Genomic DNA, 24,275 nt, shown 5'->3' on the forward strand with positions numbered 1-24,275 from the left:
AGTCTTGGAGTGAACCAAAGCGATGTTGTTCGGACATGGAGGAGATACAGAGAGACAGGAACTGTCGATTACATGCCTTGCTCAGGCCGCCCAAGGGCTACTACTGCAGTGGATCACCGTTACCTACCGATTATGGCTCGGAGGAACCCTGACAGCAACGCCACCATGTTCAATAATGCTTTTCGTACAGCCACAGGAGGTCGTGTTACTACTGAAACTGTGCGCAATAGGCTGCATGATGGGCAACTTCACTCCCTTCGTCCATGGTGGGGTCCATCTTTGCAACCGTGACACCGTGCAGCGCGGTACAGATGGTCCCAATAACAGGCCGAATGGACCGCTAAGGATTGGCATCACGTTCTCTTCACCGGTAAATGACGCATATGCCTTCAACCAGACAGTCGTCGGAGACGTGTTTGGAGGCAACCCGGTCAGGCTGAACGCCTCAGACACACTGTCCAGCTAGTACAGGAAGGGGGAGGTTCCCTGCTGTTTTGGGGTGGCATTATGTGGGGCCGTCGTACGCCGCTGGTGGTCATGGAAGTCACCGTAACGGCTGTACGATACGTGAATGCATTTCTCAGACTGATAGTGCAACCACATCATTGGCGAGGCATTTCGTCTTCATGGACGACAATTTGAGCTCCCATTGTGCACATGTTGTGAATGACTTCCTTCAGGATAACGACAACGTTCGACTAGAGTGGCCAGCATGTTCTCCACACATAAACCCTATCGAACATGCCGGGGATACATTGAAAAGGGTTGTTTATGTACGACGTGACGCACCAACCACCTGCCGAATCGCCGTTGAGGAGTGAGACAATCTGGATCAACAGTGTCTTGATGAACTTGTGGATAGTTTGCCAAGCCGAATACAGGCATGCATCAATGCAAGAGGACGTGCTACTGGGTATTAGAGGTAACGGTGTGTACAGCAATATAGACTGTGTGTGGTTTTCATAAGCAATAAAAGGATGGAAATGATGTTATTGTTGATCTCTATTCCAATTTTCTGTACAGGTTCCAGAACTCTCGGAACCGATGTGATGCAAAACATTTTTTGGTGGGTGCATTTGATGCCCAACAAGTACATTCCATTTCCAGTCCCGATTTGAATCCCATCACTCTAACATCGCAGACATGTTTAGATTATCTTAAGTGATTTGATTCCTTATAGCCATCTGATGTTGTGTTTCAGTGACAGCATTCGCATTTGAAAATAATGTGCCGCTAGTGCAACTGGTAATAGAAGCGCATGACCACGGCTTAGAAAAAGGGTGAAAGAAGCTGCACCTCCACCCACGAAACGTCACAGCTGTTCTCTCCCCCACCCCACCCCCACCCCACCATCTTTTGCAGGCACGCGTTGGAATAGGGGTGTGGTGGTATATAACACTTGTCTCGTTGTTGTTCTGTATGGCAACAGAAGACAACATTCCAAAAAAACCCCCAATTGATTAGGAAGCATAACAAACAGCACTCTGGTATACATGCAATTGAGACCGTTGATGTACTTTCATGATGTTTCACAAAACCTATTGAGTTACCTGTTTTTAGATCAAAATGTTAAGAGCACCCTTAGTCTCTCTGTTAATTGCGCATAGAGTCTGAGGAGGGGTGTACAGTAAATTCCATGGATTCAGACGTCCACCGCTTACGAGTAAGAGTGGGTCGCTCCTGTCCAGACGGTAAATTGCTTTCATTGGCTGTAGTCAGCTGGTTAAAAACAACGTATAAGACGTTTTATCGATAATGTTTAATGTAGTTGACGACATAGTCTTACCTGTTTTTCTCAATAAAACAAGACGTCTTTTTCCAGGAAGTACCTCTTTGTTCCATACATGTAGCATTCTACAGCATGAAAGATGGCGTTGTGTGCGAGTAACACGACCTGTGTCATGACGATCAATTAGTTCGATAGAAATTGGCAAGTTAGCGTGGCGAAGGAAACTTAATAAGAGTGTCCGAAAACGTCAAAAATTTCGCTACTGTCGATTTTCGCTCATATAACGAAAAGATGAAGACATCATCTTGTACAAACAACTCGAGATTAAGTCCCCCATGGCCCAACAAAGTATGCAATAGAAATGCAGCCCGACTTGAACGATCCTTGCAAATACCAACAGGATATCATGCAGTCTACAGAGCCTTTAGGAGTATTTATAACGGTACTGATATTAATAACAAAATAAGAAGAAGCAAAATTAAGAATCTTTCAAAGGAAAACTTTGAAGAACTTATTTGATGGAATTCGAGATAAGGACACGGTTTAATAGAGAATGTTAGCAACGAAAGAAATATGTTATATCTAAGGAGAACCAGATATTGTATCCAAAATTAAAACTAAAAGACGTCGATGGATTGGACACACACTTCGAGCTCTAGAATAATGGAAAATCTATCACATATATTTACAACACCTTCATGGAAGAACGCCTCGTGCAGGACCAAGGCTATTTAATTTCTACGTAAGAGAAGATACGGAAATCTTACAAGCGCTAAACTGGAAAATTAAATGTCAAGATATAACTACCTGGCAAAGCTTTCTGATGTCAGCAGCAAAGAGTTTTCGTAGCTTGTGAAGCTTGTTAATAACTGATATCAGCCCAGTTAGTCGTCTGTGGTGTTTGAGTAAGTTTCTTTTTATGCATGTTTCTCCATTGCATGGATTACATTCACGACAGCTTACCGCTGATCCCGAAGGTATTGGAGGGAGGAACAACTTGCTTCGCATTGGATGGGATCACCTTTTCTTCTCTAGGAAGTAGAGATAGATTCTCCAGCATTCAAATGGAGACTGTGGAAATTGCATAGACGATGGACCGACCTAACATTTGTGTCCGAAACGCGCGTAAATAATGGAATGGGACTGATGTGAACAGCAATCAGTATTTCCGAATTTATGGACCTACAATGTATTTATAATATGGTTACATGCGGTTTCAAAGGCAAAGAGCGTATCCAGAAACAATGGGATTTTCGAGTATGTTGATAACACGTGAGATTCATTTTCCATCGTGAGAGTGATATATGATATTTTACAAAATTAGAGCATCATGTCTAGTATAGTACTTACAACAGAGTAATATTTAACATGTTTAGGATTCACGTGGAAGATGTATAATAGGTAGGTCATTATCCTCCAGAGCAGTTACGAAGACGCAAACTTGTCATCTTGAGAAGTGACTACACGTGCTTCACTGAGTCAAAAATGGTTCAAATGGCTGTGAGCACTATGGGACTTAACTTCTAAGGTCATCAGTCCCCTAGAACTTAGGACTACTTAAACCTAACTAACCTAAGGACATCACACACATCCATGCCTGAAGCAGGATTCGAACCTGCGACCGTACCAGCAGCGCGGTTCCGGACTGAAGCGCCAAGAACCGCTCGGCCACCCCGGCCGGCTTCACTGAGTCATTGATAATCTCTGTACCTGACTGTGCCTCTTTGTGTGTGTGTGTGTGTGTGTGTGTGTGTGTGTGTGCATAACTTTTCCCTGTCTGTCTTTGTATATCATTTTCCCGTGTGTGTGTGTGTACTGAAGCACACGTTTAAGTAGTAATGAACTGTAAAGTCTGCTATACTGATGTGTATCTCAATGACCGGCCGTAGCCCTCTCTGTATTACATCCACATCCACCTTAGCGCTTAAACATGTATTAATATTTTGTAGAATATCTCGTGCCAAAGATATTGCGTAGGTTGAAATAGAAATTCTGGGATAAATTTAAGAGTCTCTGTATCCACTTCGAGCCTTCTGAACTTGTCTATGTCTAGCGGTATTATATTTGTTGGAGTTAGCTGAATTCGGCGACTCAGTACATCTTTACTATTCACTCGCGAAACTCTATTTCTCCAATAGGTTCGTCATCCCTCTTTTTATGTTTTTCTACAAAGCCAGCGAGGATCTTTGTGTTGCGCTCTTGCTAGTTGAGCCCACAGGACACAAACCTTTCGTCTATCTTTCAGTTTGTTCGAAATTCCCCTCCAGACTCGCTTCTTAGGGATCTGAAAAGTGGGCGAACTAGAGGTTTTCAGTTCACAGAGGTGTTCACTTCACGCAACTGTTGCACGTAATATTTCCAATAAACGTGCGTAATGACCATTTACAGACCCTTTAAAAGAAATGACAGTGTAATTCTATAATTTTGTTATCTATAGGTGTAACGGAAATGGTATTGGCTCTGAGCACTATGGGACTTAACTTCTGAGGTCGTCAGTCCCCTAGAACTTAGAACTACTTAAACCTAACTAACCTAAGGACGTCACACACATCCATGCCCGAGGCAGGATTCGAACCTGCGACCGTAGCGGTCGCGCGGTTTCAGACTGTAGTGCCTAGAACCGCTCGGCCACCACGGCCGGCGAAGTGGTATTAACCTTGGAAAGTTATTACACGCATATAACTGTAATGTTTGTAATACCATGACCAACCAAAAGTCTTGTGTGGTTCTGAAGTCTATACGGAGCATTTTTCTCCACGCAGACCTGATAGAAAAGGATTGCTGACGCCCACATCCAAATCGACAACGGTCTGATTCACACTGCACCGTCGATGGCTTCATATGGCTCTTCGGAGATGACGCAACGTCCTGCCGAAAAACCTCCTTTGCTTCTGAGTTCCCGTAATAGTGAAGAGCGATTCTGGACACTGATGACTTATTGAACCCTGGATTCCTGTGTAATCTCTGATATCCTATGATCCATGCATTGGGCAGCGATTGTCACGTTGCACTCTAAGCTGAGCAACTGGCGACGTGCTGCTCTGAACACCATTCACTAGTTTGTAACAAACTGCTCAGTTATCGTCTGTATCGTCAGGCCATCCACAGACCCAGTTGCAACATTCGGGTGTCGTACATATTAGTACATCTTCGAGTGGGATAATCCTTCCCGTAGCTTTTGGCCTCTCAGGTTTCTACTAGGGCCCTTTTTTTCCGACTTGCGATGGGTCGCGAAATTAAAACCACAGTGAGCGTGTGGTGAAACTCTGAGGAGTTGTGTTGCGCAGTGTCTCTAGTATGCCCGTCTATCACGTCACGTTGAACTTTGCAGTTTTGGGAGTACAGTGAGCACGTAAACATGATAGGAATGGCTCCCGTAAAATGTAAGATCTTGTTGAGGGGTCTCGCCTCATTTCATGCAGTCCACATAACGTAATGTCATGCGTTTCCTTCATGCGTTTGCAGCGTTTTCGACGACAAGTGTTTGATCACCTACCACACAGCCCGGATTTTCATCTCTTCGCTCATATGAACCTCCGGCTATGAGGACAGCACTTGGCACAGACAACGAGCTGCCTGTGACTTCCACCATTTCCCTACAAATGGTGGAAGACACAGGCAGCCTGCCTTCCATGACGAGAGAAAGTTGGTACCACGCGACAAATGTCTAAGTCGAATCGGTCTCGATGTGTTGAAGTAGCTCGAAGGTGTAGTTATATTTTACAAATGAAACTTTTTTTTTTCCTGTGATTTCATTTCTCGCCCGATCGGAGGTTGGAAAATAAATAGCCTCTGTAGTAACTGCTGGAGTGCACTACTTGACCTGTCTGATACGAGCACGTACGGTTCTAGAAGAGAAGCGAGTGAGTGTGTACGTAAGCAGAGCGCCACGCCGAACCGCATGTAACGGATGAGAGAGCGGCGGACTATTCCGAGAGGAGAGGGGCACGCTGCCAACAGCTTCCCTACTGCAGCCTCTGTGCGCAGTGCCGTAGTGCTGTCAGCGAGACGTTAAACTCTGACCAGCAGAAAGAGCAAGAAGAAGAGAAGAAAAACTGCCGCCTAGCGGGTGTCTCTCAGCAACGACGTCAGAAAGCACGCAGGGTGTGGGCTGCGTGAGGCGGCGACAGTTTTTGAAGATGAAATCCCTGACCGGAACTGCATAGTGAGACTGGTAGCTCACCGCTAGTCCTCGCGCTGCCGTCGTCATGCTATGCCCAGGGCCCACGTTAAATGTGGGCCCCGTAACGAATATTTCACGTCACACTAGTTGCCCTGCGAACGCTCGGCTACTTCAGGGGCCAGGAGGGAAGTCAAAATGTCAGTGAAAAGGTACCCAGTAAAGTCATTAACTTTGTCATTTGTTATCGAGAGCATGAGTCTATTTAAACGTGCAGCATTAAAGTATTAAACTGATCTGAGACATTAACTCGCTCCCCGTTGGAGACGGTCGCTGCAACTGGTGAGACATGTTCCATCACTTGCTGTGACGTACGGTATAGGGATCATAATATATGGCGTTCGCCCTGGCCAAGCCCCACTGTTCATCGTGTATATTCGCAAGCAAGCACACAGTCCAGGTCCAGTCACGTTAATGTGGCCACCGCCTATGTTCGAAGCCATCTTGAAATAATCACTTGCAGACGGCTGTTGGCAACACTAGTAGTGAAAGACATACAAAGCGTGTGGGGGGGGGGGGGGGGGTGACGCGGAAAACAATGCAGTCGTTTCCAGAATGAGATTTTCACTCTGCAGCGGAGTGTGCGCTGATATGAAACTTCTTGGCAGATTAAAACTGTGTGCCGGACCGAGACTCGAACTCGGGACCTTTACCTTTCGCGGGCAAGTGCTCTACCAACTGAGCTACCCAAGCACGACTCACGCCCCGAGTTCGAGTCTCAGTCCGGCACACAGTTTTAATCTGCCAGGAAGTTTCATATCAGCGCACACTCCGCTGCAGAGTGAAAATCTCATTCTGGAAACATCCCCTAAGCTGTGGCTAAGCCATTTCTCCGCAATATCCTTTCTTTCAGGAGTGCTAGTTCTGCAAGGTTCGCAGGAGAGCTTCTGTAAAATTTGAAAGGTAGGAGACGAGGTAGTGGCAGAAGTAATGCTGTGAGGACGGGGCGTGAGTCGTGCTTGGGTAGCTCAGTTGGTAGAGCACTTGCCCGCGAAAGGTAAAGGTCCCGAGTTCGAGTCTCGGTCCGGCACACAGTTTTAATCTGCCAGGAAGTTTCAATGCAGTTGTTGTCGCAATGCGGGAATAGAGTGATCTATCTGACGTCCATAAGGTGGTGATCATTGACTGTCGGGCCAAGGGTGGGAGCATATCCGAAACGGCTAAGTTTATAAACTGTTCGCGTGCCCCCGTTGTTAAAGTATACCGTGTACGGTGAAATGGCGCAGAGGGAAATGTGGTGGACCATGGGCCACAGGTGACAGTGATGAACGACGGCTGCGGAAATGTGCTCGGGCGCCGCGCGGGATTAGCCGAGCGGTCTCAGGCGCTACAGTCATGGACTGTGCGGCTGGTCCCGGCGGAGGTTCGAGTCCTCCCTCAGGCATGAGTGTGAGTGTTTGTCCTTAGGATAATTTAGGTTAAGTAGTGTGTAAGCTTAGGGACTGATGACCTTAGTTGTTAAGTCCCACGTGATTTCATACACTTTTTTGTGTTCGGGCGAATAGACGTCCACTGTTGAGCAACTGACCGCCCAGATGAACCAAGAGGCTACTAACAGTGTTTCCTCAACGATCGTTTAGCGAACGTTGTTGCGTCTGGGCCTCCGCACCAAGCCCATGGTTCGTTGGGCCCATGCTGACGGCTGTTCATCGGCGACAAAGGCCTGAATATGCATGCCACTACCGCAACTGGACGTCGACAGGTGGCCTTTTCAGTCGGATCACATTTTATGCTCCGTCGGACAGATAGCAAAAAGACTACAACAATTGTCGAAATGGTCCATGCCGGAGGTGGGAGCATCCACTGTGTGATCTCTTAATTTCGGAACACTCAGTGAATCAACACAAGTATTCATCTATTCTCAGCACGATGGTATCTACCAGCAGGACAATGCAACCTGTCACACAGCTCGCTGTGTATTGCGAAGAGCAGCAGCATGATTTTACCGTATTTCCTGGCCACCAAACTCCCCGGATTTGAATCCAATCGAGACTCTGTGGGACCACCTCGATCGGGCTGTTCGCGCCATGGATCCTCAACAGAGAAACCTAGCGGAGCTGGTCAGAAGACTGGAATCGGCACAGCTCCACATCCATGTCGGTATCTTCGAGAACCTCACTGATTCTCTTTCTGCACGTCTCTCAGAGGTCGCGCTCCGAAAGGTGGATACTCAGGCGTCTAACAAGTGGTCACATTAATGCGACTGGACAGTGCGTACGATGCAGAAATCAGCTGCAGAATTTCCACCTATAGGTATACCAGCAACTTGTTCCACGGATCTGCAATGTGATGTGGGATTAAATTCGACTTCGCGTTGACTAAAACCGAAAATAATGGAGAGGACATATTGCAGTCGGTACAGTCAACAAGAACGCGTCATCTGTTACTTCGTTGGAAAACATTCCATCGTGAGACATCGTCTCGGAAAACGCTACTGTTTTCTGAAACTGTATGGTCTTTTGCGGCTCAGGCAAGTTCGTTTGTTGTCTTCTATTAATCTTCAATTCACATTAACGGGCTGTTTGGTGCGTCGAAGTCTCAGAACGTTCGCGGCATTGTGTTTTCAGATTGTAATGTGTCTGGTAGCCTAATTAATTATGCAACCTACCAGCCCTGTTAACGAAGAGCAAAAAAACTTCGAACAGAGGAAAAATTTACGTAGTTTAAAATTTTTGTTCAGTTATAGGAGAGAGTGCCAATCTTCATAAATTCATTCACTGTGAAACTGTGAATATGTCCTGACGATATATTCTGTACACGAATTAAAGATTGTGCCGATATTACAAAATCCACTTTAATGGGCCCTGTGGAGCGTCGAACTGTGAGAACGGTCGCGGCAGTGTGTCTTCGGATTGTATGGTATCTAGTAACCTAATTAATTACGCAGCCTACGAACCCAGTCAAAGGAGACCAAAAAAGATCGAATAGGGTAAAAATTAGTGCAGTTTCAAATTTTTGTTCAGTGGTAGAAAGGAGTACCATGAACAACACACTAAAAATCGTGACTGATGGGCTATGACCGTGGAGGTGCGGGGACGTTTAAAGTTCACTTCGCTGGACTCGCATTCGGGTTCAAACACGCGTCCAGCCATCCAGATTTTGGTTTTCCTTCATTTCCCTAAATCGCTTCCGGCAAATGTCGGGATGGTTCCTTTGAAAGGGCACAATCGATTTCCTCCCCCATCCTTCCCTTATCCAAACTTGTACTCCGTCTCTAATGACCTCATTGTCGACATTAATCTCTTCCTCCTTTTCCTCCTTAAAGTTCACTTTTTATGGTTTTCTTGAATAAATTTAAAACCATAGCTTCTAGCGAAAATGTTTCCAGTTCAATATAAACTACAGTCTATTTAAAACAAAAAGTCCTATAGTTTCCTTGTTGCAGGCAAAGGAAAAATCGCAGATTATTAAAATAATGATTTAACTGTATAAAATTAATGTTTATTATTAAATGAAGTTGGTTAGGAATAAGTATTACATGTTTGTGCTACGTCTACGCGCAGTAGAGTCGTGTTAAAGGATAAATTGTGTTCTTGGGTTGTAAGTGGGTTGAGGAGGCAAGGGTGTAGGATAGAAAGAAGCACGAGAGAAGATTCAAATGGTTCAAATGGCTCTAAGCACCATTGGACTTACATCTGAGTTCATCAGTCCCCAAGACTTAGAACTACTTAAATCTAACTAAAGTAAGGACATCATACACATCCATGCCCGAGGCAGGATTCGAACCTGCGACCGTAGCAGCAGCGCTGTTCCAGACTGAAGCGCCTAGAACCGTTCGGCCACAGCGGCCGGCCGAGAGACAGTAGGTCGCTGGGTTGTGGTTATGCACTTCCCTCCTTCATGGGTCTGCAGACTGAAGAGTGGGCAGGTGATTCCCAACTGTTATCTACCTCACTAAGCTATAAGAAGCAACTCCAGAGTGTTTCACGAAGTAGCGCTGACATTTCACAGCGCGCCGTGTAAGTAACTGGCGACGCAGCGGGCAGACATTCTGGAAGGGGGGGGGGGGGGGGAGGAGGGAGGGAGAGATGCAAATTTTCCATGAATTGCTTTAACAATACATGGAATACAGATATGAATTAGTAATAACACTAACGCAAGGAACACCTATGGATAGAGTGTACGGAAGTCCGCGCCGCGGGGGGTAGCCGACGGTCTTACACGGCTCCCCCCGACGGATGTTCGAGTCCTCCCTCGGGCATGCGTGTGTCTGTTGTCCGTAGCGTAAGTTATTAGTTTAAGATAGATTAAGTAGTGTGTAAGTTTAGGGACCGTTGACCTAAGCAATTTGGTCCCATAAGATCTTACCACAAATTTACAATTTTTAGCTAAATCCGTCCATACTCTTCTATTCTTCTTAGTCATCATTTACGCCAGTTACAGCGTTCTTCCGGGAAAGGTAACTTCCCCCGCCAGAACCGCTGCTCGCTTTCAGTTTACAGGCTGACTATACTTCCTCAGCGTTTCCTTATGTAAGTTGTCAAAATTACTTCATTTAGCACTTGTTAGTATAGTGGAGTTAATTTCAGTTTATTGAGTACTTATTACCAGTTGTCAAACGATCTATATACATAATCGTCAAAATGACTATAAACTTCGATATCTCCTAGAATTTTCATTGTCTTCTCTCTCTTTACACGATGAAGGATTTAAAACTTATCGTTAATGTTTCTGGACGTGTGTTTGTTATTTGTAATGTGCAGCGGGAAAGCATTTGCTTTATTATCGTTACGTTTGCAGTGTTCTTTAAAACGAATCCGAATTTTTCTCCTGGTTTGCCCGATGTGGATGTCATATCACAACCGTCACGGCCAATGTTGTATATTACCGATTCATTTAACGGTTCCGTTTTATGGGTGGTTATGTCCAAAGTATCTTTGTGACCTTTTCTAGTGCGAAACCCATTTTTTTAAAAAGTGGGCTGTTTTGCTAGAAATGTGACGGTAATATGGAGCGCACTGCGAATTTAGTCGTTCTTTTAAATATGTACCTTTACAGATAATCCGACTGGTGGCTGAGTTTTAACTTTCAACTTAATTTTATTGATTTCCATAACTGTTTGCGGTGAAACACCGTCCAATTTAGCTAAAATTTTTAGGACTGCTGTTTCTTTGTTAATCTCTTCTTCATCAGCTTTAACCAGTCTCTTTCATTATGTGAAAATATTCCTTTTAATGGACCAACGGGTGGTTTGATTCGTTAGTGCTAAACCCTTTAAATAATAAAATGTTCTATCTATCACAACAGTGAAAAACACATGTCAGCATGTACTCTTTAGCAATAGTAATCAATAAAAACACTCAATTCATTACGTATTTCTAAGCCCACCATGCGTTGTGAGGTGTAAACATTCATACTAATGAATCAGGAGCACAATATCTGTGTCGAAAAAGCTTGAAAAATTCTGCAGGAAATTAGCAATGTCAACTTCTACTAGTAAACATATGCCCTCAGAAGGAAGACATTTCCTAAAGGACTTGGGTTCACTATCAACCTTAGTCCATGAACATAAATCCACATTTTCAGCCAGTTCCGTATCAGAGTCGCCTTCACAGCTTTGATGAAATGCTTCTACGAGGACAGGGAGACAGTTTATCTCACCTGCTGCATTTGCATTAGATGTTTCACCTCCTGGTTCACTTGACGATGTGTTACCCAGACTACCATCAGTCACTGTAGTAGTGTTTGAAACCATAGAAACAGTAGCTACAAAATCTGTACCAGAGTTTTCTCCCAAGACAGAATCTTCTGAGTGCTCTTGTGTAACCTCTTATCAGCAGCATCTCAAACGATCAACTAGAATTTAATGTGCTATAGAATCTCTAAGAAGTCGTTCTTATAAATCTAAAATAAATAGTCACGAAAGTCAGTATGATCCCTCTAACTATAAAAACTCACCAAAAATCAGTAAATAATATGCGTATTACTCTCAAGTGTGGGCATAAACAGTTTTCGTCACATTTCAAATTTTCGGTAATGATCCTATATGTGCACAGTCAGGGGACATAATTTATATTATCTCAGCAGCTAACATTTTCGACATAATTTGTGAAACAATATTATCTGCGGTGTTTATTCTCCATTAGAAGAAACATTTCGCAGCATATAATCAGTAAAATTAGATGTTACAAGGAACTGAAGCGCGACAACCTATTTGTTTGCACGCGCGGCGCGAAAGAAAACTATGTGTAACTACGCTAAATAACGATTGCTGTGTTAATTTTATACCTTATGCTATAGGAAATGTTACTGTGAATTGAACTTGCCGTTTTTTAATCAGAAGATATCAGAGGAGTAAATCTACAAGCGACACATGTTAGCTGAACACAAAATCAGCTCTGAAGACGAGTGCCACAAAGGCGTTGGTAAATATTGATACCGTTACTCGCTTGTTCGCTGAATCTCGAGACTACCGAAATAGATACACAAAAATAGTACTCATACTTATCAGAGAAATAATTGTAAATATTTTAATACTAGTACAATCGTTTGTTTGCACTATATAAAATAATAACCAGCATTTAGGATCAGTTGTATGTGCAGTGTCTCCCTTGTAAGTGTCGTCAGGCGCATTTTCTCTGGTGTTTCATCAGATATTTGCAATTTGGTTCTTGCATTGTGTAGCTGGAGTCAGCTCAAGCAAATACTGCTCATTCCGTCTCTCACACGACACCAGCTTTGACGGAAAGCGTCGGTTTGTTTCCCATTACAAATCGGAATTTTACGTGCCCATTCGACAGAGAGGTCTCAAATTAGTCTTCTGCGATATTCTTTTTATCGATATGCAATAACAGGGACAGCAAAACACGAAGTCCAGCGCCGACAGCACTGTCCTGGCCCACGCTGACTGCTGCCGCCAAACATGCAGGGCCACTGACTCACTGCTGGACTGCTGTTTATTCTCCCTGTTTTACTCTCCCTGTTATTACATATCGATAAAATAAATATCGTACTACAATAATCTGGGACCATTCTATCGAATGGGCATGTAAAGTTCCACTTTAAAAACCATTTTCTTTGTAATTCGAAACAAAGCGACACTTTCTATGACACTGGTCGTCGCGTGGAACACGTGATGAGCAGTGTTTGTCTGGGCTGACTACAGCTACTCAGTGCAAAAACTAAACTGAAAATCGATGATGAAACACCAGAGAAAATGCGCCTGATGACTCTTAGGAAAGACACCCTATATATTTATCAGAGGTAAAACGGCTTGCTGTGTCTGTAGTTTACAAGAAATTCCTAATTTGTGCATAGCGTCGAACCCTTTTTCACTGTGCAACTGAGTATGCGCTGATATGAAACTTCCTGACAAATTAAAACTGTGTGCCGGACCGAGACTCGAACTCGGGATCTTTGCCCTTCGCGGGCAAGTGCTCTACCAACTGAGCTATCCAAGCACGATCACCCCCCGTCCTCACAGCATTAATTCCGCCAGTACCTCGTCTACTACCTTCCAAACTTCGCAGAAGCTCTCCTGCGAACCTTGCAGAACTAGCACTCCTGGGAGAAAGGATATTGCGGAGACATGGCTTAGCCGCAGCCAGGGGGATGTTTCCAGAATGAAATTTTCACTCTGCAGCGGAGTGTGCGCTGATATGAAACTTCCTGGCAGATTAAAACTGTGTGCCAGACCGAGACTCGAACTCGGGACCTTTGCCCTTTCGCAAGGTCCCGAGTTCGAGACTCGGTCCGGCACACAGTTTTAATCTGCCAGGAAGTTTCACATGATAATGGTTTAAAAATCCAAAAATTGTTACGTAACGAATAAGAGGTGTCAGTAAACACAGAAAAAGTGGAAAAATGCCGCCTTATTTAATAAAATTGTCCTGGTTGTGAACTGTATTAAGAAGGCTTTAGAATAGTGTAGGAAATCCTGGCAGAGAAGAGAGCTCAGTGGTGGCGATGCTGCCGGCAGGTGTGGAAGCCGGACCTGAGCCTGGAGCGCGAGTTCCAGGCGCACCCCAGCGTGGTGTACCACCTGGCGCTGTGCGGCGACTCGCTCTACTCCTGCTCCAACGACGGCACCGTGCGCGCCTGGGACCCCAACACGGGCGACAGCCGCGGCACGCTGCTCGAGTACGACGACGAGGTGTGGCGCTTCTGCGTCGACAACGGACACCTCTACTCTGGCGACAACAAGGGCATGGTGAGCCACCGCTCACTCCTCACTGCGCATGCTGTCTCTTAGTCTCCTCTATGGAAAACCAGTGCGTAGTTTAGATACCACTCACTCTTCTTCAGGACAATTTTTTTTTTTTTTAACGTATCAGTCCTAATTTTCAACATTCATCTGCGATTCTCTTCTGTTCCGGTTTTTTCCCAGTCCATGTTTCACTGCCATAGAACACTGTGCTTCAAATATACATTCTCAGAAATTTCCCCTCAAATTAAGGCCAATTTTTGATACTAGTAGAATTCTCTTGAACAGGTTTGCCCTTTTTGCCAGTGCCAGTCTGCTTTTTATGTCCTCCTCGTTCGGTTCATCATGGATTATTTTGCTGCCTAAATACCAGAATTCCTTAACTTCGTGTTCCCCAATTCTGATATTAAGGTTCTCTCTTTTCTTCTTTCTACTGCTTCACATTACGTTCTTCTTTCTTCGATTAACTATCAATCCATATTCTGTACTCATTAAATTGATAATTCAGTTCAGCAGAGCTTGTAATTCTTCATCACTTGGGCAGAGACATAGTGAGATAACTTTCTCTTCTCTGGGCGGAAGCGTGCATTATCAGACAATATCGAACGTCTCTGCGGTAACAATTGCATGATTAGGCATCAACTGCTCTTCCCTGGAGACAACGACAGCTCTCTCTTTCTGGTGTCGAAATGGTACACTTGCTGTAAGTATGATTCCTTTACCAATAACGTTGTTGGTATCCACTCACCAAACTACTCTCTGTCCAACACACACACACACACACACACACACACACACACACTGCCGGGCGCTGTGGCCGAGCGGTTGTAGGCGCTTCTGTCAGGAACCGCGCTGCTGCTACGGTCGCAGGTTCGAATTCTGCCTCGGGCATGGATGTATGTGGTCTCCTTGGGTTATTAGATTTAAGTAGTTCTAACTCTAGGGCATTGATGACCTCAGATATTAAGCCCCATAGTGCTTAGAGCCATTTGAACCATTTGAACACACGCACGTACACAGATGATTGTATGAAGACTTACACACTATAGACACACCCAAAACAAAATAACAAGATTGAATGAAATCATTTGTGGCATTTGTTAGAGACGACCAATCTGTACAGTGAGGCGCAACTACTGCGAAGAAGTTAGCGAGTTTCAAAGATTTACTCATGATGCGTTTCTGGAATATAGCGGTTTCGATGTTCGTTAAATGAAAAAAGTAAATTTTCACTAAAAGACTTCACTAAATGCAAATTCATTAAGGTGCAAGTTATTTAATTTTAATATTAATGGTCTCTGCCGTTTTATCAGCGAACACTGTCTCTATCTCCCCTCGACCTTAACGCTCCTATGCAAACAAAATGACAGAAACACTGGTTCTCAACAGAGCAAAATCCTTTCTCTCCCAGCCCATGATTCAGCCACTTTGTCAAAGTCTTACTCAGTAGCAGGACTCCGACTCTAGGGTAACCTCCCGCATTCTGTTAGAGAACTGAACAACATTTCCAGCTTCAGAAGACAGTTAATGACATACCTACTAAAGTAACAACAAGGATTAACATTGTGTCTGCATGCACTCGTTAGCCTTGTACGTCCTTCTATCCAACCAGAGTCTCCTCTTTTCCCTGTATTCTGAGCTTGTGCAGTCTCCTTAAATCTGCCTTCTCCAGAACTCGCTATATCAGAAAACGTCTGTTTTCTACACCTATACATTCGTTTTCTATCTGCCGCTATCACTATTGTTAGTATTGCCATTATTATTATTATTATTATTATTATTATTACTATTGTCACTATTAGTGCCCGCTGCTGCAGTAGTACAACTGCTGCCACAGACTTTAGGAATGTTGTAATTTGGCTCAAAACTATTCAGTGGCTTCTTCTGAATTTCTTTCCTGCTTCTTGTCATGATGCGTCTCGGGGGTATCCCATCATCTGATGAACTGATAAGTAAACACGATTTGTTTTTACATTTTGTAGGTTAAAAAGAGTGTTATAATTGTCATTACAATCAAACAACAGTCAAAAGTAATAAAATGTAAACCTCTGATGCAAGAAAGACATAGAAATTTTTTTCGTGTGTAATGGATTACGAACGAGACGTGAGCGGAAAAGGAGGTTTACTTTTTGTTGCTGTTGTTTTATTGTAATGACCGTCATAATACTATTGTGACCTACCATATGTGAAAACAAATTACGTTTATTTATCAGGTCATCAGTTGATGGGATAATCCCGAAACAACTCATGACAGGAAACAATAGAGAAATTCACAAGAAGCTAATGAATATTTTTTAACATCTTACAGTATACTTACAGTCTATTTCATAATTACTGTGATAATGATCGTATTCCTCTTTAAATATTTTCAATCTAGTTTAGAATAGCATTAAGTTCATAAGTTCATAGACAGTATTATTTATTCATTTTGATTATAATCAGACACTCAAATCATTTTAATACTAGACTGAAGAGACAAAGAAACTGGTACACCTGCCTAATATCGTATAGGGCCCCTGAGAGCACGCAGAAGTACCGCAGCAAGACGTGGTATGGACTCGACTAATGTCTGGAGGAAACTGACACCATGAATCCTGCAGGGCTATCCATAAGTACGCAAAAGAACGAGGGCGTGGAAATCTCTTCTGAACAGCACGTTGCAAGGCATACCAGATATGCACAATAATTTTCATGTTTGGGAAATTTGGTGGCCAGCGAAAGTATTTAAACTCAGAAGAGTGTCCTGGAGCCATTCTCTCGCAATTCTAGACGTTTGGAGTGTCGCATTGTCCTGCTGGAATTGCCCAAGTCCGTCAGAATGCACAATGGACATGAATGGATGCAGGTGATCAGACAGGATGCTTACGTACGTGTAACCTGTCAGAGTCATATCTAGACGTATCAGGAGTCCCATATCACTCTAACTGCATACGTCCCACACCATTACAAAGCCTCCACCAGCTTGAACAGTCCATAGATTCATGAGGTTGTCTCCATGTCCATACACGTCCGTCCGATCAATACAATTTGAAACGAGACTCATCCGAGTAGGCAACATGTTTCCAGTCATCAACAGTCCAATATTAGTGTTGACGGGTCCAGGCGAGGCGTAAGTCTTTGTGTCGTGCAGTCATCGAAGTTACACGAACGGACCTTCGGCTCCGAAAACCTATATCGATGATGTTTCGTTGAATGATTCGCACGCTGACACTTGTTGATGGCCCAGCATTGAAATCTGCAGCGATTTGCGGAAGGGTTGTACTTCTGTCACACTGAACGATTCTCTTCAGTCGTCGTCGATCCCGTTCTTGCAGCAACTTTTTCCGGCCGCAGCGATCTTGGAGATTTAGTGTTTTACCGCTATATACTTCTATGTGAAATATCTCTTCTATATAACTGAGCTCAATTTTCATCTATGGCCTACCTTAGAAAGAAAGAAAAACCGCTTCAGCAAATTACATGCTACCGTTTACTCCACACTCATGCCAGTTAAAGGAGATGTTCCACGTGTCGGTGTCGCATTTAGGTCTAATAATGAACACGTCTGTGAGGTGAGTTATGAATCCTTTCAAACAACCCCGTATCGTCTCGTAATTTACAGTATGACAAGACAGTACAGTTCGCTGCTTCAGTTCTTCAAACGTGTCAGCAAGAGTGCTGTACAGAAGACTCAGGTCATGCAGTCTTGCATGCCAAGGTACAGGTCTTTTTCGAGCTACCCTTCTTGGGGAATATTTTAGTGTTAGTGGTCATCTTACATCGACATCAGCTTTTTTTCGGTACCCCATCATTCACACATCACATTCCCCAACGTTGCACCCGGCAAAATCCTCAAGCAGTTCTACAGGAAACGAAGGCGTCTCAGTCCATCAAGTTTTATTGGAAGAATATCTGCCCCAACTTACTAACACTAACCACGCTCTAATTTTGAAACATTGTTGATATGATGACTCACGAACAATTTGAAATTGTACCTTAGTTACTTAGTTTGTTAGCTACATGTTCCATAGATCATTTCAACGATTATTTTATCGAAATGATGTGGAAGGGGTCGATTGACAGTAAATTAATCAAAGTTAGCCTATAAGTGACGAGTATGCTGAAAATAAGTGAAGGGTAAAGCTATACATGACTAGTTTTAACATTCATGAACATATTATTTTTCCATCCTACTCATGCAACCACACTTAAAACTAGATTTTTTAAGGCTACTAGTGCATGGAATAGAAGGACTTGTCCATAAGAAATTATTTTAGGTTAGATTTGAAACTTGCTTAGCTGCCTGTCAGACGTGTTATGTTGCTGGGCAAATGATCAAAACTTTCAGCCCAGTTAGATGGGCGACCAACAGAAAAGTTTACGTTTCAAATACATTTGTATTAACTAGCATAAGACTGCATACTGAAGTCAGCGACGGCTCTTATGCACATACTGACAATTATATCGTAAATGGATCATTTGCGAACCGCGTTCATTGGAATGTTTTTGCTGCTAATATCGTATACGCTCACCTGTGTCGCTTTTAGCTACTAATTATGGTGCATTCTGTAAACGAAAAAAGATCGCGTCACAAACTAAGACTGTCCACTTCCAGTTTTTCTATTTGACATCCGTCGGCGTCGGTTGCAGTACACAGAAAGTGAGCACAAAATGGTTCAAACGGCTGTGAGCGCTATGGGACTTAACATCTGAGGTCATCAGTCCCCTAGAACATAGAACTGCTAAAACCTAACTAACCTAAGGACATTACACACATCCATGCCCGAGGTATGATGCGAACCTGCGACCGTAGCGGTCGCGCGGTTCCAGACTGAAGGGCCTGTGTTTTGATTTACGACACATAGCGTGACCCAAGGTACCATCCTCATTTCTCCGCGCCAACAGTTCTCCATTGTAAACTTAATGTTAGGATGAAGAAAATCGAGATGTAGAAATACGTCTGGGAATGCAGTGCCATGATACCAGACTACAAAGGAGTCATTCACATATCGACAAAAGCACGTAGGTATTAACTCCTCCGGCTGGAGTGCTGTCTGTTCCAAATCTTCCATAAAAAATCATGTACAATTGGTGACAAGATATTACCCATTGCGAAAAGCTCACTTTGTTCAACGTCTAGGTCGAAGCGAACACGTGCTTGAATAAATCTAGTAGTTCCAATTCCACGATGGAGAGAGCGGACAGATGAAAAAAAGTACATTGAAGGCTTCTTGGAGGAAGAGGACTTGCCTGATGACTTGATAGAAGAAGAAATAGAGAGTCCATAGGGAAGAGATAGGAGAGCCAATATCAGAACCAGAATTTAAAAGAGTTTTGGAAGACGGCAGAAGGGATAAATAACTCTGCGTCGGAACTTCTAAAATCATTTGGGGCATGGTAAAAATACAACTATTGACGATGGTGTGCAGAATGTATGAGACTGGCGATATACCATCAGACTTTCGGAAAAACATCATCCACACAATTCCAAGATAGCAAGACCCGACAAGTGTGAGAATTATCTCACAATCAGCTTAACAGCTCATCCGTCCAAGTTGATCACAAGAATAATATACAGAGGAATGAAATAGAAAATTGACAGTCTGTTAGACGACGATCAGTTTGGCTTGAGGGGGCCATTCTGACGTTCCTATTGACAATGGGAGCAAGACTGAAGGAAAATCAAGACGCTTTCATACGATTTGTCGACCTGGAAAAAGCGTTCGACATTATAAAATGGTGCAAGATATTCGAAATTCTGAGAAAAATAGGGGGAAAGGCGGCAATATACATTATGTACGAGAACCAAGAGGGAATAATAGGATTGGAAGACCAACAACGAAATGTCGCATGAAAAAGCGTGTAAGGCAAGGGTATAGTCTTTCTCCTCTACTGTTCAATCTGTACATCTAAGAAGCAATGAAGGAAATAAAAGAAAGGTTCAAGAATGCGATTAAAATTCAAGGTGAATAGGTATCAACGATAACTATCGCTGATGACATTGCTATCCCCAGTAAAAGTGAAGAAGAATTACACGACCTGCTGAATGAAATAAACAGTCTAAACAGTATAGAAAACGATTTGAGAGTAAATCGAAGAAAGACGAAACTAGTGAGAAGTAGCAAAACTGGGAACAGGGAGAAATTTGTTATCGGAACTAGTGATCACGAAGTAGATGGAGTTGAGTAATTCTGCTACCTAGGCAGCAAAATAGCCCATAACGGACGGAGCAAGGGGAACATAAAAAGCGGATTAGCACTGACAAGCTGGCCGCGGTGGCCGAGCGGTTCTAGGTGCTTCAGTCCGGAATCGCGCGACTGCTACGGTCGCAGGTTCGAATCCTGCCTCGGGCATGGATATGTGTGGTGTCCTTACGTTAGTTAGGTTTAAGTAGTTCTAAGTTCTAGGGTACTGATGACCTCAGATGTTGAGTCCCATAGTGCTCAGAGCCATTTGAACCATTTGAAGCACTGACAAACACGGCGTTCCTAAATAAGAGAAGTCTACTAGTATCAATTTGAGGAATAAATTTCTGATAATGTACGTTTGGAGCACAGCATTTTATGGTAGTGAAATACGGACTGTGGGATAACCGGAAGAGATGAGGATCGAAGCGTTTGAAGTGTGGTGCTGCAGAAGAATGTTGAAAAGTGAAGTGGCAGAGTAAGGTCTGAGAAGGTTCTCCGCAGAATCGGCGAGGATAGAAATACGTGTAAAACACCGACAAGAATAAGTGATTAACTTCCATTGTACTAGAGAGAGCTGTAGAGCGTAAAAACTGTAGAAGAAGACAGAGATGGGAGTACATCCAGCAAATGATGGAGGACTTAGGCTGTAATAGAAAGGTTGGTATAGGAGAGAAATTCATGGCGGGCCGCATCAAACCAGTCAGAAGACTGATGACTGAAAGAAGAAAGAGAGTCCCTCTTCCATCTTCGTGCCAATGCGTAATAGTGATCGATCCAGTGGAATTAGAGTGAAAAGCGACTCATGGGTATATCAGATGCTGTGAATCGTAAGTTCTTGATACGATGAATGAAGCCTTCTAACTTATGTGTGTGGTGCTCACATTTTACAGCTTAATGGGTCATTTACGCTGTCAAGTCGTATGTTGGCGCCCCAATATTGCTCACAACTGGGAAAAGTGCCCACTATTCTAATGAATTGTAGACGATCCATGTAGCCTGGGAGAGACAGGTGTACGTAGTCTCTTCGTCACAACATCTGAGATCGCGATGGTCTTGCAGAGTCATAAAGTTCTTCGCTGTATTTTGGCCAATAAGCACAGTCGTCCAGTAGATACATCATCATGCTCAAGTAAATCGGTCTGGGGCGAATCCACTGGTACAGAGTCTGAATATGTTTAAGAGGAATAATATACTGCCAACTATCAATAACGATCCAAAACATGCAAAAACTATCATCGGTACAAAGCAATACTAAAAATGTTATTACATGTTTAATGTTTAGCTCCAGATACTGTGTGAATAATGTCATAGTACCATTTTACTTTAAAGTTATTGCATAATTTCTTTGTTTGTTGCCTTTTCTTGGCATACTGCACGTCAGCTGCAAAGGTATGAGCCACTGTTATTAACAATTATGAAAATGTGAACTTACAGACTTCAGTCTTATTACTGTTATAATTTGCGGTTTTATAGAGGATACAATTTTTATGGACTAGGTGGTAACGTATAACCATGTCATGTACTTACGTTAGTCGTCCGGCTGTTAGTTGCTCGAAAACACAGAAAAGCATAACTTTTCACCTTGCCAAATATTACTTCATCTTGCTGTTAACGTGTGTGGCGAGATGTATCGCGAGAAAATTTTGGAACCTGTATTGGGAATTCTGATGACATCTGTTCCTTACTTAGACCTCTATTTCCGATGGGGAAGTGGGGAGTAATTGTATACGGGGTGTTACAAAAAGGTACGGCCAAACTTTCAGGGAACATTCCTCACACACAAATAAAGAAAAGATGTTATGTGGACATGTGTCCGGAAACGCTTAATTTCCATGTTAGAGCTCATTTTAGTTTCGTCAGTATGTACTGTTCTTCCTCGATTCACCGCCAGTTGGCCCAATTGAAAGAAGGTAATGTTGACTTCGGTGCTTGTGTTGACATGCGACTCATTGCTCTACAGTACTAACATCAAGCACATCAGTACGTACCACCAACAGGTTAGTGTTCATCACGAACGTGGTTTTGCAGTCAGTGCAATTTTTACAAATGCGGAATTGGCAGATGCCCATTTGATGTATGGATTAGCACGGGGTAATAGCCGTGGCGCGGTGCGTTTGTATGGAGACAGATTTCCAGAACGAAGATGTCCCGACAGGAAGACGTTCGAAGCAATTCATCGGCGTCTTAGGGAGCACGGAACATTCCAGCCTATGACTCGCGACTGGGGAAGACCTAGGACGACGAGGACACCTGCAATGGACGAGGCAATTCTTCGTGCAGTTGACGATAACCCTAATGTCAGCGTCAGAGAAGTTGCTGCTGTACAAGGTAACGTTGACCACGTCACTGCGTGGAGAGTGCTACGGGAGAACCAGTTGTTTCCGTACCATGTACAGCTTGTGCAGGCACTATCAGCAGCTGATTGGCCTCCACGGGTACACTTCTGCGAATGGTTCATCCAGCAATGTGTCAATCCTCATTTCAGTGCAAATGTTCTCTTTACGGATGAGGCTTCATTCCAACGTGATCAAATTGTAAATTTTCACAACCAACACGTGTGGGCTGACGAGAATCCGCACGCAATTGTGCACTCACGTCATCAACACAGATTTTCTATGAACGTTTGGGCAGGCATTGTTGGTGATGTCTTGACTGGGCCCCATGTTCTTCCACCTACGCTCAATGGAGCACGTTATCATGATTTCATACGGGATCCTCTACCTGTGCTGCTAGAACATATGCCTTTACAAGTACGACACAACATGTGGTTCATGCACGATGGAGCTCCTGCACATTTCAGTCGAAGTGTTCGTACGCTTCTCAACAACAGATTCGGTGACCGATGGATTGGTAGAGGCGGACCAATTCCATGGCCTCCACGCTCTCCTGACCTCAACCCTCTTGACTTTTATTTATGGGGGCATTTGAAAGCTCTTGTCTGCGCAACCCCGGTACCAAATGTAGAGACTCTTCGTGATCGTATTGTGGACGGCTATGATACAATACGCCAGTCTCCAGGGCTGCATCAGCGCATCAGGGATTCCATGCGACGGAGGGTGGATGCATGTATCCTCGCTAACGGAGGACATTTTGAACATTTCCTGTAACAAAGTGTTTGAAGTCACGCTGGTACGTTCTGTTGCTGTGTGTTTCCATTCCATGATTAATGTGATTTGAAGAGAAGTAATAAAATGGAAAGTAAGCGTTTCCGGACACATGTCCACATAACATATTTTCTTTCTTTGTGTGTGAGGAATGTTTCCTGAAAGTTTGGCCGTACCTTTTTGTAACACCCGGTATACAGGGTGATCCATTGATCGTGACCAGACCAAATATTTCACGAAATATGCATCGCGTTTGTTTTTTTTTTTTTAGATGGCGCTGTAATAGTCACAAACATATGGCTCACAATTTTAGACGAACAGTTGGTAACAGGTAGGTTTTTTAAATTAAAATACAGAACGTAGGTACGTTTGAACATTTTATTTCGGTTGTTCCAATGTGATACATGTAGCTTTGTGAACTTATCATTTCTGAGAACGCATACTGTTAAAGCGTGTTTATCTGTAAATACCACATTAATGCAATAAGTGGTCAAAATGATGTCCGTCAATCTCAATGCATTTGGTAATAAGTGTAACGACATTCCTCTCAACAGCGAGTAATTCGCCTTCAGTAAAGTTCGCACATGCATTGACAATGCGCTGACGCATGTTGTCAAGCGTTTTCGGGGGATCACGATAGAAAATATCCTTCAACTTTCCCCACAGAAAGAAATCCGGGGACGTCAGATCCGGTGAACGTGCGGGCCATGGTATGGTGCTTCGACGACCAATCCACCTGTCATGAAATAACGCTATTCAATTCCGCTAAAACCGCTCGCGAGCTATGTGCCAGACATCCATCATGTTGGAAGTACATCGTCATTCTGACACCCAGTGAAACATCTTGTAGTAACATCGGTAGAACATTACGTAGGAAATCAGCATACATTGCACGATTTAGATTGCCATCGATAAAATGGGGGCCAATTATCCTTCCTCGCATAATGCCGCA

The 24,275-nt window shown here is 43.6% G+C and overlaps 1 protein-coding gene across 1 annotated transcript in view; it reads left to right on the top strand.

The window, feature by feature from the left end:
* LOC126484181 (myosin heavy chain kinase B) overlaps positions 1-24,275 on the top strand; it is an 81,208-nt gene that overhangs the window by 16,450 nt on the left and 40,483 nt on the right. The window contains exon 2 of the mRNA XM_050107594.1: positions 13,828-14,058. Coding sequence (XP_049963551.1) covers positions 13,828-14,058 — 231 coding nt within the window. The remainder of the gene's footprint in view (positions 1-13,827; positions 14,059-24,275) is intronic.

This window comes from Schistocerca serialis, chromosome 1 (assembly GCF_023864345.2).
Source record: "Schistocerca serialis cubense isolate TAMUIC-IGC-003099 chromosome 1, iqSchSeri2.2, whole genome shotgun sequence".
Classification (NCBI taxonomy): Eukaryota; Metazoa; Arthropoda; class Insecta; order Orthoptera; family Acrididae; genus Schistocerca; species Schistocerca serialis.